General features: G+C 39.6%; 2 protein-coding genes across 2 annotated transcripts; both read left to right on the top strand.

Annotated features, from left to right (window-relative positions):
* Positions 1-344: 344 nt before the first annotated feature.
* Positions 345-1,458, top strand: LOC139301769 (heat shock protein beta-1-like). The gene is made up of 3 exons (XM_070925239.1): positions 345-735; positions 910-973; positions 1,299-1,458. Exons 1-3 carry the CDS (start codon positions 345-347, stop codon positions 1,456-1,458), a joined length of 615 nt encoding a protein of 204 aa, XP_070781340.1.
* Positions 1,459-5,483: 4,025 nt separating this feature from the next.
* Positions 5,484-11,431, top strand: taok3b (TAO kinase 3b). The gene is made up of 8 exons (XM_070925238.1): positions 5,484-5,612; positions 6,361-6,597; positions 6,746-6,874; positions 6,993-7,196; positions 8,115-8,354; positions 8,989-9,201; positions 9,496-9,678; positions 11,270-11,431. The coding sequence occupies exons 2-8, from the start codon at positions 6,412-6,414 to the stop codon at positions 11,429-11,431; spliced, it is 1,317 nt and encodes a 438-aa protein (XP_070781339.1). The 5' UTR covers positions 5,484-5,612; positions 6,361-6,411.
* The last annotated feature ends 2,125 nt before the right edge of the window (positions 11,432-13,556 follow it).

Below are 13,556 nucleotides of genomic sequence, written 5' to 3'. Positions count from 1 at the left end.
ACTCCAGAGATATAAATACAAATAATTAGCATTATCCTCTACAGGTCCCGGGGCAACAGAGGAGTAACACCCCATGACATACCAAGTCATTCTCACCCCTTAGATCACACTTAAAGCTGGGCAAGTGTCAAAATGAATCAGCTGGGTATATAAAGTGTGTGAGAGAGCATTACAGATGCCAAAGCAGACTTTTCCTCAGACCTCCTGCTCACTTTCTGTTGAGGATAAAGCCGCTGCTCTATTGTTCAGTGTCCAGGTCATCAATCCAGACTTGTTTGTCAGCGTGGAGCTACAGGCTTTGCACTTTCAACATTCTCCTTCATTCTGAGCTTATCTTCTAGGATATGGGTGAACAAAATAAAATATTATCCCGTCCCATTTTCCGCCGAGATGTGAGCTGGGATCCTTTCCCAAACTGGACACAGCCGAGCCGCATCTTTGCACAGGATTTTGGCCTCCCGCCTTTCCTGGAGCCTAGTGATCTGGACTGGATAGACTGGGCGAAGCGGAGACTTGCATCTTTCTCCTGGCCTGGGTACACACAAACTCCCCATCTGCCCCCATTCAGTGGTCAGCACCCTGCGGCGATGAACCACAAGGGTCTGAGACAACTGACAAGTGGAGTGTCAGAGATCCGAACGGGGCAGGACAGCTGGAAGATTAACCTGGATGTCAACCACTTCTCGCCTGAGGAAATTACAATCACAACCAAGGAGGGTTATTTGCAAATATCAGGTACAGGAAATCTCTGATTTCCCACAAGCTGTTTGTGAGAAATTGTGTGACAAACTTAAGTAAAAGCATCACAATAATTTGTAAATGTATTACATACACAGACCTGGAGCTAATCACTTTGTGCCTCATCATTAACATTATTTTCTTGACACATTTTAAAAAATTCATTACAAGGAAATCACCAAGAAAGGCAGGATGAGCATGGACTGGTTTCCCGGTGCTTCACCCGGAAATACAAGTAAGTTGTCTCTGAGAATATGAGGAATTTTGGAAAATAAAATCAACATAATCTAAGATCTCTGTGTGATTTAATGCAATTGCTGTGTATTGTTTTAACAGTCTTAGCGATGCAAAAACAAATGGTAAAACTTTTAGAAGGCAAGAGGTCAACATAAACACAGATGATAAAGCATCCTGCAGCAAGAATAGGTTTTAGTGACAGATACGAAATGTTATCTGATTAATTGAACCTGCCAAAAAAGGTGAAACATATAAAAGCAACAATGGAATAGGTCTGCTCAGGTGTACAAGATGACTGGAAATGTCCTCTTTATTTCTTTCAGGCTGCCTCAGGGGGTGGACTTGCAGCACATCAGTTCTTCGCTGTCTGGTGATGGAGTCCTCTCCGTAGAGGCCCCCGCCCCTGGGACATCCATCAGCAACCCAACCAGTGAGATCGTCGTACCTGTTCAGATCCGACAGACGCAGGACGGTGAAAAGTGAAACCAGTAAGCGGAATTTGAAACTACAATCCGATGTAGCCCACGTTGTGTAGCAATCTTTGCAGCACTGGCATCAAAAAAAGAAAGATTTGGTTTGTTGCAGCTGTAACAAAAAGCTTGTTTTTCTGCTTTAACAAACTGTTTAATACTGTAATGCATTGTCACAGTTACTTTTGGTTTCAAAAGCAAATGCAGACTCATCAATATAAAACAGAACTGATTCTGAAAATAAGGAATTATTTTTGCTCGTCAGCACATTATTAGCATGACACTGTGTTTCTAACAACATACCATCATTTTTTATGTACTTCTAATGTCTTCAATTAAATAAACCAAATACGTGTTAGCAGCTGTAGCTGTGACCTTGCATGACCTAAAGGACTGTGGAGATTATGACTGACAATACAGGCCAAGAATGGACAGTGAACAGCACTACAGGTTTAATTGTCCTTGATAGTAACTGACTATTTATATCTAAACATTTAATGTACGACAAAAAGGGTATGTACATTAAATAATGCCTCTGTGTAACAGGGCAGTGTAATAAAATAAATATTACTTTGGTTGAATTTAATTTTGCTTTTGAGGAAGAGAAACACAGAAGCTGTAGCACAGATTCATTTTGTGTGTTTGTACTGAAAGTTGTACATTGATGTAATGAAGCTGTTCTGATACCATATAATCCCCCACAAATGTATTAAACAGCTTCTGGGAAGAATGTCATTGTCTGTCGTTACTGATGCATTTGTTAGCAGATTCTGGGATTAACAGGAACCAGTTGAATCTATTGATTATTCATGCATTGCTCATGGCTTGTTTGTCAAATGATCCACAAGAGAGTGCTGAAGTCCTGTTTAGTGTTATATTTGGACCCTGCTTTGTTTCCTGTTTGTGAAACAGTTGTGACTAAGTTCATTTTATTTATGTTGACCTTCATAAAAAGTTTCTCACAAAGACCTTGACAGAAAGCAGTCTATCTAGATATTTCTAATTAGTTAATTTAATTTCCAATAAGATTTGCGACAAACACATTTCTCAAACATTATATGTTGCACCAAAAATCTGTTTTAAATTCAAACAGCCTGAAGATTAAATTAACGTTTTTGGAAACTGGGAAATGACATATTAATGTAACAGCAGCTTCATCTCTGTAAACGCGATGGAAGCTGAAAGAGTCGAGAGTAAAAGTCAGGTGCTAAACTGATCTGATGAAGGCCTCTCAAAAGACAACAGTGACATCTAATGCTTGAACTGGGTACTACATGTTAATGTAACTAAATTACTGTATCAGAATTGTATGTCAACACATGGATTGATGCAATGTTGGAAATAATTGTTGTACATACAGAATGTGTGTGAATAAAGGGAGGATTTTGTTTGAAATACGTCCACAAATATAACTGATTCTGATGATTGATTCCTTGTTTGGTCTGTTCACTATCCAACCAGTGGTTGGCTGTGACATTCAAATACTTGAGGAATCACTTAAGAGCAATTTGCTTTAATTTAAGTTTAGTATACAAATTAATTGTTAAACAGAGTGGCAGTCCACTCTTCTTAATGTGTTTAGAAGAGGAAAACAGTGGGAGATGGAGGTTAGATGTTAATCCAAAAGCAGTATGGATATCACTGACCAAACATTCTTTAAGTGATGCTACCAAATAGGTTTTTCCACAGTTACGTTTTGAGTTTTACTGTATTAATCATCATATTACCCTGAATCTATCATTTTAAAGAATCCAAACCTGCAGTGGTGAAATGTCCCTGCTGTTTTGTTTCTGATGATCAAGATTCACGCCAGCAGGGTGGAAAAACAATCACTTTGGATTAATTTGGGATTAAAGCAAACCAAAAAGTTATTTTTCCTTCTTTCATGCCTTTCTTTCTTTTGTGCTTCTTGAACCATACTGTGGAACCTTCACCTCACTTAATAGTGTGTGTGTGAGCTTAAAATGTCCTGAAATCGTCCCAGACAATAAGGTTAGCTTTGGCCAAAAGACTGTTAACAAGCATTAACACATCCAGCAGGGTCGCTCTCTGCTGCAGCCCCATCACCGATGTTCGTGTGCAGAACCTTCAAAAAGCCTGTCATCCTTCCCCATACACCATCAACCTCACAGTTATCAACAAGGGGGGGGGGGGGGGGGGGGGCATGCTCACCATAAATTCAATCACTGGACCTCTCAGGCCTCAAGCCAAAAAAGTGCTCGTTTTACAACAGATGACTCCGCCACCACCCCAAGACAGGTTCAACTGAAACAGACCAGTCCAAGTCCATTTTAAGGAACGAATACAATCTTCGGCCTTTGATAAGCTCTCTAAAATTTAAATTTTAGAAATTTAAAAGGTGTAATGGTGGTTGCTGTGTGGCTATGTGGCTCCGAGGGTGTCGTTCTGTGTTTGGATAAGTTGCTACACTATGCTGTCACTAGACTGTGGCTAGGTGGTTGCTATGGTGAATATCTTGTCAGGGTTGTCAGGGCATTTCCGGGTAGCGGCTAACTGGTTAGTGAGGGTGTACAAGGTGGTTGTTAAGTGGTTGCTAAGGTGTTCCAGGCGGTTTGTGGGCATATGGGGTGGTTTCCGTGGTAATTCCGGGTGTTTGCCGGGAGTACTGAATGGTTGCTAAGGTGTACTTTGTGTTTGCAGTACTCATATAAATAGTATTAATAGTGCTAGTAGTAGCAGTAGCAGTGGTGACAATGCATTTGATACATTGAGATGGAGAGAGAGAGAGAGAGAGAGAGAGAGAGAGAGAGAGAGAGACAAAGACTGTATTTAAATGTTTGCCCCCCCCAGCGGCCACATGAAGTAACTACACGAATAATAATGGAGGCAAAAAGTCTCTCGCTTGCTTCTTATCAAATATATCAAAATATAAGAAATGGTCAAGGTCCACAGAGGAAATATATTTTTTAATCTCAGTGTTAGTTTGATTGTTGATATGGGTCTTATATTCCAATTTCTGTCCACAGAAAAGAAGGAGTTTTGAAAAGTTTTCCTCAAAAAGTAAAAAAGGTATCTTAAAGCTGTTCTATCTTTAAATAAGATGCCGTTGTAGGATTTCAAAATGGAGTGGATCTGGTGAAAATGTATAAATATGCTAAAAAATAGTATTAATAATAAAAATAACAATAATACGATTTGTAGTAGTAGTAGTAATATACATAATAATAATATACATAATAATTTAATAATAATAGATACTGACGTGTATGCTATCTTCATAAGTAGGCATTGTTTTTACCGTATTAGTCAATTTCATCAGTGATATTTATATATTTATGTGATTTGTATAAAATCATCTCGTCATAGACTCCGGTGTTAAATAACTTCAGGCTCGCTGAGATGTGCCTGTAGTATTGCGGTGTCTCTTTAAAGGAAGGGGGAGTGTAGAAGAGGGACAGAGGAAAGAGATGAATAGAAGGCACCAGAACCACCTACCATGACCAAGTGCGCTGTAAATGTAGGACAGAAATTCGAGTGGAATACAAACGGATCATCAAGCGACATATTCGAGGGAAAACCATGTTTGGATGTGCCTTATCTGATTCAAATATTTTTAAACATGGTGCCACATGCGATCACTGGAACACTGGAAAAGTATTTCTCCTCCCAAACATTTCTTGCATTTTGAGACGGAAAAGGAGAGTGGCAGTAACATACATCCCTGTGCTATCTTTCTCCGATTATCAATGGTAGGCATTGCATAATTCACCCTTATCCACCGGAGCCATTTGGTTCCTCCTCTTTGGGAAGAGGGGGACGCCAGAAAAAACGACTACATCCAGTAGCTGCCTTCTCGGTGGTGCCTGCAATTGTTTGGCAATGCCCTTTTCTCTCTTAGGAAGAACTTGCAGACAGTAGCGGGGGAACAAGCAGGGGAAGGATGCATTTAAAGCTGGATGTGTGCTGCATTCAGGGAGATTCGGCAATAACAGCAGCTCTAGCAGAAACGGCGAGTGCGGAGGGCCTGGGAAGCACCCAGCCCCACTATCTGCTCCTTTTCCTCCCCCCCTGCAGGACCATGCTTGCGTGAGGGATGAGGCTGTGCACAGGGACACCAGGCCAGAGCTGCGGCCTACTTCTCACAAGAGCCGGCCTCCCGACTGCAAGATCTGTGAACACATTGCCACCATCAAATCAGCATCTTTGGTACGCAGCTCCCTCTCTCCTCCGTTTGCATAAAAAAGGAAAAAAATAAGCGCGTGTGCTGGCGCGCGCGTGTTAGTGTATGTGTGCGTGTATGCGTGCTGGCGGCGGGGGGTGAGGAGGGGAGGGAAGGGGTGTCTGTGTTCTCAGCTGTACATCTGTAGTCATGGCAACCAGATCCTGTTAATGGATGTCATTTTTTCCATCCTCAGCTTCCCTCTCTGCCTCTGCTTTTATGTGTGTGCATTGCATTTACTCCATATAAATCTCTCTGCCTGATGTGCCAATGAGATTTTTGTCAGATTGTAAATGGTGCATTTAACACATCTGCTCTCTCATGCCAGTCTTAAATAGTCCTTTTACAGATTGGTCTTGAGCCTGATAGTGGCATCATATAAATGTTACTTATTCATCAGAAATGGTGCTTGATTGATTGATTCATGTTGCTTTACATGATCAACACTTGATTCTAATCAGGAATATGAATGGAACTAAACAGCAGAGTCTCTGTGTTGATGAACTTCACCTCCTTTGTGTGACACTGACGCTGAAAGGCATTGCTATTGTAAGCTGAGACTTCTGTATTATTTATCAACTCTTGGGTTGCTGTGGATGTGTAGTAATAGTTGTTTGCAGAGTACTGTATGTGGTCTGTTTTTAGGCCAGAGCCTCTGACTTACCAGCTGGCAGTTGTTTCTCCCTGCCTGCTCCGTTTCTTTTACTTCCTGCTTCCTGTGTTCCTCCTGTCTAGGTCATCAGGTAGATCCAGGAGCATGAGCAGGACTTTGAGCTGCGGGAGCAGATGTCTGGGTATAAGCGCATGCGGCGGCAGCACCAGAAGCAGCTGATCGCCCTGGAGAACAGGCTAAAGGCCGAGATGGATGAGCATAGGCTCCGGCTGCAGAAGGAATTAGAGACACATGCGAACAACACTTACATTGAGCTGGAAAGACTGGCCAAACGGCACGCTGCTCAAACAGACAAAGAGGTACAGCCTCAACAGCAGGTGTTATTTATGAATGAGGTGGAAACTACAGAGTGATGTAATTCACTTCACAATTTGTGTCTGTGGCATTAGTGACAGTTAAGAGATCAATGAAGGCTGATCATTTGAATATTTATATGTCTTTTCGCAGATGAAGTCAGTTGCAGCTGAAGAGAGGAGGATCCAGCAACAGATTGTTGCTCAGCAAAAGAAAGAGCTGACTACTTTCTTAGAGAACCAGAAAAAGGAGTACAGGATTTGCAAAGACAAGATCAAAGAAGTAAATATCACTGCAAAGTTTATGATCACATATATTATATCTGTTCAGTATGAAACACATATTCTATATGATTGTCTTCACTCCTTTAACTCTGTTCTATTATGTTTGTGTGTTGTAGGAGATGAGCGAAGACCCTTGTACACCCAAGGAGGAGAAGCAGGAGCGTCTGTCCAGGCACAAAGAAACAATGCAGCGCTCCCAGGCTGAGGAGGAGGCTCACCTGCTGGCCCAGCAGAGGCTGGTCTATGACCGGAGCTGCCGGGCCCTCAAACGCCGGAGTCTCGTCAGAAAGCACGAGTTTGAACAGGAGCAACTGAGAGAGGTAATGTGATTTCCAGACATTTCATAACATAATGTGTAATCAGACCATGCAGACAATCTCAAAATTAAATATCACAATTTTGGATATGACTGTTGGTGTTTTTAGAAGATGTTTGGACATTTAGTGAAATGACCATTGTCAGTGATCAAGACCAGATTCCACAGAAAAAAATGTTCCTTTATATGGACGATGCATCCTTAGTGATTTATTCAAACTGCTACTCTGACCAACTTCCCAAAAATCCAAGGGATAAGAAAACTTTTCAATTTTCAATCTTGCCTTTAAGACATTATATTTTCTAACACTTGAAAGAGTGAGATTGAATGAAGGGTCTGTCAACTGACAACTAGGATGCAGAATTCTGTGTTTTAACTCTGTGTTTTACAGCAGAGCACCACCTCCACTAACACCATAAAAAATGAATACACGTTTATGAAATATAACACTAACTTACAGGTAACAAGAAAGACAGAAAAGAAAAAGAGCAGAGGCACTAATTTACATGCTAACATATTTATATTTAGTGTGGCTAATGTTTAGGTCATTTACTACTTTGATCTTGGTGATTTACCACCTTGGATGAGCAATTTCCTTGGGAAACCCGTAACTGTTACTTATTACAATTTAAAGTTGCCATTTACATAGGTGTATCAAAGAAGATACTAAATTTATGAAATACATTAGTGAAAAGAAACATGTCAAGTTAAAAAGAAGAGGTCCTAACAGGGAATATTGAAGAACACCAAAATTAACCAGTCAAGTGCTATGCTTTCATAAGCAACTATATGCAAAGCAGGGCTCTGGTCATTCATGTTTATCTTTGAGTGTCCACAAAGTAAATCTACAAAATGTTGGAAAGCAGAATTGGTCTTTGTTGGCATTAAAAATGGCATTACATTCATTACATTCTTGTCCCAGGAGCTGAACAAGAAGAGGACCCAGAAGGAGATGGAGCATGCCCTGATGATCCGGCAGGACGAGTCCACCCAGGACATGGAGCGCAGGCAGCTGCAGATGCTGCAGAAGCTGCGTATCGAACTCATGCGGCTGCAGCACCAGACAGAGCTCGAAAACCAGGAGGAGTACAACGGCCGGCGGCAGAGAGAGCTACACAGGAAACACACTCTGGAGCAGCGGCAGCAGCCCAGAAACCTCAAGGTGCCTGGAACTTTCTCTTTGCCACTTTGTGCTTAGCTTTAGTGAGTCAATATCCAGTGAACTTACTTTCAAGAGGTTTTAAAAGTTTGTTCATAAAAGGGATGTTTTTTTAATGAAAGCTCTGCAGGCACTGTCCCCTCTTTCTATTCTGCACTTCTGACCATCAGAAATCTGTAGAAAAAACAATGTTGCCATGAGAACATGTCTGTGACATCCTTCACAAACTTAAATCTTTTCTCCTGCCTTCATCTATTGACAGTATTCTTTAGCTTTAGCTACAATGGAGAGACGTGAAAGCTCACTTTCGGTATGCAAAGTGAAATGTTCAAGGGCATTGCAAACAAATACATGAATGAATGAATGATTTATACCACATAATGCATTTCAAAGTGATTTACTATATTTGTAGCTTAAGAACAAGGGGAACAATTTTACAAGTTGTTTGGTTGTCAGGTATTGAGCCCACAATCTAAATGAATCAGTCAAATTAAGAGAGATGCTGCAAGAAAGACATATAACTAGCTGTTTACCATTTGATTTTTCATTGTTTTGTTTTGTTTGTAAAGTTTTTCCAACTGAATGCAACATGAAAGAACAGGACACTAACATTCATGTCTCTTTGAACCCTCTGTAGACGCTGGAGATGCAGATCAAGAAACAGTTCCAGGATACTTGCAAGGTGCAGAACAAGCAGTACAAAGCTCTTAGGAACCATCAGCTGGAGGTCTCTCCCAAAGGCGACCACAAGAGCATCCTGAAGAGCCTGAAAGAGGAGCAGACACGCAAGCTGGCTATACTGGCTGAGCAGTACGAGCAGAGCATCAATGAGATGATGGCTTCACAAGCGGTATGAGGACCCAGACGCAACTTGTCATGCATAGCAAAAGTGGACCTCATTCATCATTTGTATGTTGTATATTTGTACAACACAATTGCTCTTCACATCAGACTCATGGTAACAGTCACAATTACATGTGCATCAACTTTTTCCAACTTCATCACACATTTGAGTGCTGTTTAAAGCCACAGTTCTTTTGTAAATCTTTTGCAGAAATTGTTGGCCTGTAGTTTGATAAATGAGGCCCAACCTGTGCTTGTTGTTAATGTGTTTGTAACTACCTCTGTCTCGCTGGGTCTCTAGATGCGATTAGACGCAGAGCAGGAAACCGAGTGCCAAGCTCTGAAGCAGCAGCTGAAGCAAGAGATGGAGCTCCTGGACGCCTACCAGAGAAAAACCAAGTCACAGATGGAGACCCAACATGAGCGAGAGCAGCAGAAACTTGAGCAGAAGGTCTCCATACGCAGAGCGCACCTTGAACAGAAGGTAGGTTTAAGATCAAAGCCTTCTAAAATACTTTAAATAAATGCAGCATGATATCGTACTATATAAAAGAATAACCTCAGGATAGGTAGGCAGATAAAATATCCAGAGACATCTTATATGTTGACAACATTATTACAGCAGCAGTTTTGGTGGAAGATTTTACAATTTAGTGTCCTGCTAGTGGCCCCCAAAGGCTGCAATGTTCATAACAACCACAAATACAAAAGAGTTACGGGTTTCAGTTACCTTTGGTCCAGACATTTGTTCCTGTTGGGAAGGCAGTGTAGGGTTCCACCAACTGCTAATGGTTGGTTTCAGTCACATAGTTTGGTGCTTCTGGTGAAGTTCATTGCTGGCAGGTAAAAAGAAGCGGCTGGTAACTCTGGAGCTCTGCAGCTTTCACCGGGTCAACGGTAGAGTTAGTAAAAAGACTGCACTTTCATACTGGCAGGAAACTGAGCAGAAAAAGTTTGATCATGGGGGTGGTGCTAGAGGAAAAGTCATGGGGTCATTCAAAAGGTCAAAGGCCTTTATTTGTTTTGTTGACATTGGCTTTACTTCCTCATTGTTAGGGACCCCACAGACCCCAATACTGTATGCATAAAATATAATAATAATTGCAAAATCAACCATTTTTTGTTCAAATATTTTTAGGCTCCAGGCTCCGGGGATGGCAATGTCAGTCTGTCTATGGGTCGGTCGGGCTACCACTTTGATCCAGACTGAAAAATCTGAACAACTAATGGATGGGTAGCCATGAAATTTGAGACATTCATGATCCCCAGAGAATGAATTCTAATGACTGACTTTTCATCTTTCTTTCTGGTTTTGAGTGAAATGTCTCAACAGATTGAATAGATTGCTATGAGATTTGTTGAACACATTTATGTCTCCCTCAGGATCAGGGGGCCATCATCAGGTCAAAATATTTCATTTGCCCAATACTTTAGTTTATGACTAGATATGAAACATTTGACATGACATTCTCATCAGCCTCAGCTGTACTTTGTGTTTAGTGATAATTGGCAAATGTTTGCATGCTAACACTCTAAACTAAAATGTTGAACATGGTAAACATTATATCTGCATAGTGTCTTAATATAAGTGGAAAGGACAGCAACTGATGGTTATTTTCATTATCTATTAATTTGCTGATTATTTTCTTGATTAATTCTTTGGGCTATAAAATGCCTGAAAAAAATTGCTTGTTTTGTTCAAACAACAGTCCAAAAACAATGATTTTCAGTTTACTATCACATAATGTATACATTTAAGAAGCTGGACTAGGTCATGTCAGGCAATTCTTCTTGAAAGTTGACTTTAATGATAAATAGATAATTAAAAGTTTGGAATAACTTTATACTGATTGACATATACATATCATATACTAATTGGAGGGCCACCACTGACAGTAAGATGAATCCTTTAGGAACCACAAATATCTCTTCTATACTCCTGGAAAACAGCTTTTGTGACATCTTATTGTGAAAGATACTCAAATCAAAGCCTTATTGCTAGCTGAGCAAAACACAAGCTTAAACCATAAAATATAAAATAAGGAAATAACTACCGTCATGTTTTTGGATTTCAGATTGAGGAGGAACTGGCCGCTCTTCAGAAGGAGCGTACTGAAAGGATCAAGCACTTGTTGGAACGTCAGGACAGAGAAATTAACGCTTTTGACACGGAAAGTAGGAGCCTCGGCTTTGGAAGCCTGGGATCTCTGGACTTCCCCAAAGAAGACAACAGATGAAAGTGGATTTGTCTTTAGAGGACAACATATCCGTGCCCTTTTCACGTCCACTTGACCGCGTGTCACGTCCATGGTGACCGAGCTGGATAACTTTCTCTATTGCTTTTTCTTCTCTCTTAGATATTGCATCTTTGAATCGAGGTGTTAACGTGCAATGAGAACTTCTTTTGTGAAACTTGAAGAGGGGGGGAAGTAAAACAAAAGAATCTACAACAACAACATGTCAATAAAAATCAAAACCTAGTCAGTGTAACTCAAAACTTATGTGTTAAAAATAACAGACTCTTTCCTCCATGCCATTTCCTCCTTTTGGTATGAATTGAATAAATCAGGAAATTTTAGTAAAATTGGCACTTTGATATGTTTAAGTAGAAACCATCATGTTCGTATGATGCCTAATGTGTGTGTTACATGGAGGGACATTGTGGAATGTGAGCTGCGGACTCCCCCGTGGTGTTAAGCTGCTTTTTTATTAGTTTTATTTTATTTTGTTCAGTTTATTTTATGCTCTGAATGTGAATATTACTGTATGGGGTCACTGGATAAAGTCAGAGTTTAATTATTTAAACTTTATTTATTTTGGTCATACTTCCATATTGTGCTTATGCATACAGTATACTGTGGTCCCTCACTTTTCTAGGCAACAGTTCTTACCTTTTATTTGATATGTAGGATCAATTGGCATTAGCTTGATCGACCCGTTTATCTTATCACAACTCAAGATCCCACTTGGTAAAACTGCTTATTATTGCATGCACTTTAAGGACAAATTCAGGTTGTGAAGTGAAGCATGAATCTGTCAGAGATTTTAGCTGTTTGTAAATAAAAGCTTTTTCTTTTTTCTTTTTTGTTTTAAGCCTATGGATACTGGACATAAGCGCCATATTTGATATGATAATTTCACAAATGCCTTTATTTAAGTTGTGCCTGAAGCAGATTTTAGTTATGTGTTTGTTATATCTATATTTTATTTACTGAGGCCGGCACCATTTTTGTTTTGGTTTCATCTAAACTTGTGAATCATTTAATGTTCACTAATCAAAGTTCTTGTAAAGGAAAATGGTGAGAATTGTGCTGTATAACTTTTGATATGAATATTTGTACATGAGAATATAGCTAGAACATACAGAGACACTGGTCTATTACTGATAACAGAGCTTAACGATAAAGATTTTTGCTTAGTTTTTGTTTTATAATATAGAGATATGGTCATACGATAGCTCAATATATTGCTAAGTCAAATCACTAGACTCAGATTGTATAAATGCTGGTGAATGGAACCACAGACTTCTTATAATATCAGTATGATGATCTTTTATGGATCAGCAGTTCTACAAAAGCAAACACAACAACATGTGGGTCCAGATTGCATTTGAGTAATTAGTGTCTAATGATCAGATTTACATATTTTTTGCCATGTTCATTATGGTCATTGAACAGGTTGCACAATGTTTCCATTTATACTGAATGGAAAGATAATTGTTTGGTGCTTAATTTCTAATACCACCTTTAGCCTTGTAGTTTTTTGTCTTGGAGAGACCATTGATTTTTACAAAATGTAAACGTGAAGCATTTTGAAGCCCCCTCTGAGTCAAAACACTACTAAGTTTTACAAACACTCATGACATATTTAGAGTACCCCATGCAGTGAAACCCTCTAAAAATGAAGTATATGTATGAAAAAATAAATACTATTTTATCACGGGTCAGTTTTTGAAACATTGTTTAATGTGGTGGTCTTGAATGCAACCTTGTTTATGTTTGGCAGGTATTTCTTTACCTGTTTTTTTTGGGGTTTTTTTACTTTTCATTTCAGAGCCACAACTTGTATTAATGTCTGGTCATATTCCTCACAGGGCTGAAAGGTGGAAGATGTCCCCTGAATTAACAAAATATTTTAAATGGAGGAATATAATGACATTCAATTTCTGATGGCAATAGAACTTAAATGCTCTGGTTTTACACGTAAAAAAAAAAAAAAAACTAAACTAAATTCTGAATTTGTTAAGTTTGACCAGAGTGTGTTCTGAAGTTGAATGGCTCCTTTAGATTTTTCAGCCTTTTACATTTTCACAAACTTTCTGAAATTTGATGAAAACGTTTCTCATATGCAGTAAGGCCTTTT

The sequence above is a fragment of the Enoplosus armatus genome, chromosome 18, assembly GCF_043641665.1.
Source record: "Enoplosus armatus isolate fEnoArm2 chromosome 18, fEnoArm2.hap1, whole genome shotgun sequence".
NCBI lineage: Eukaryota > Metazoa > Chordata > Actinopteri > Centrarchiformes > Enoplosidae > Enoplosus > Enoplosus armatus.
Note: the sequence above shows the minus strand (reverse complement) of the source record. Positions and strands in the feature narration are given on the sequence as shown.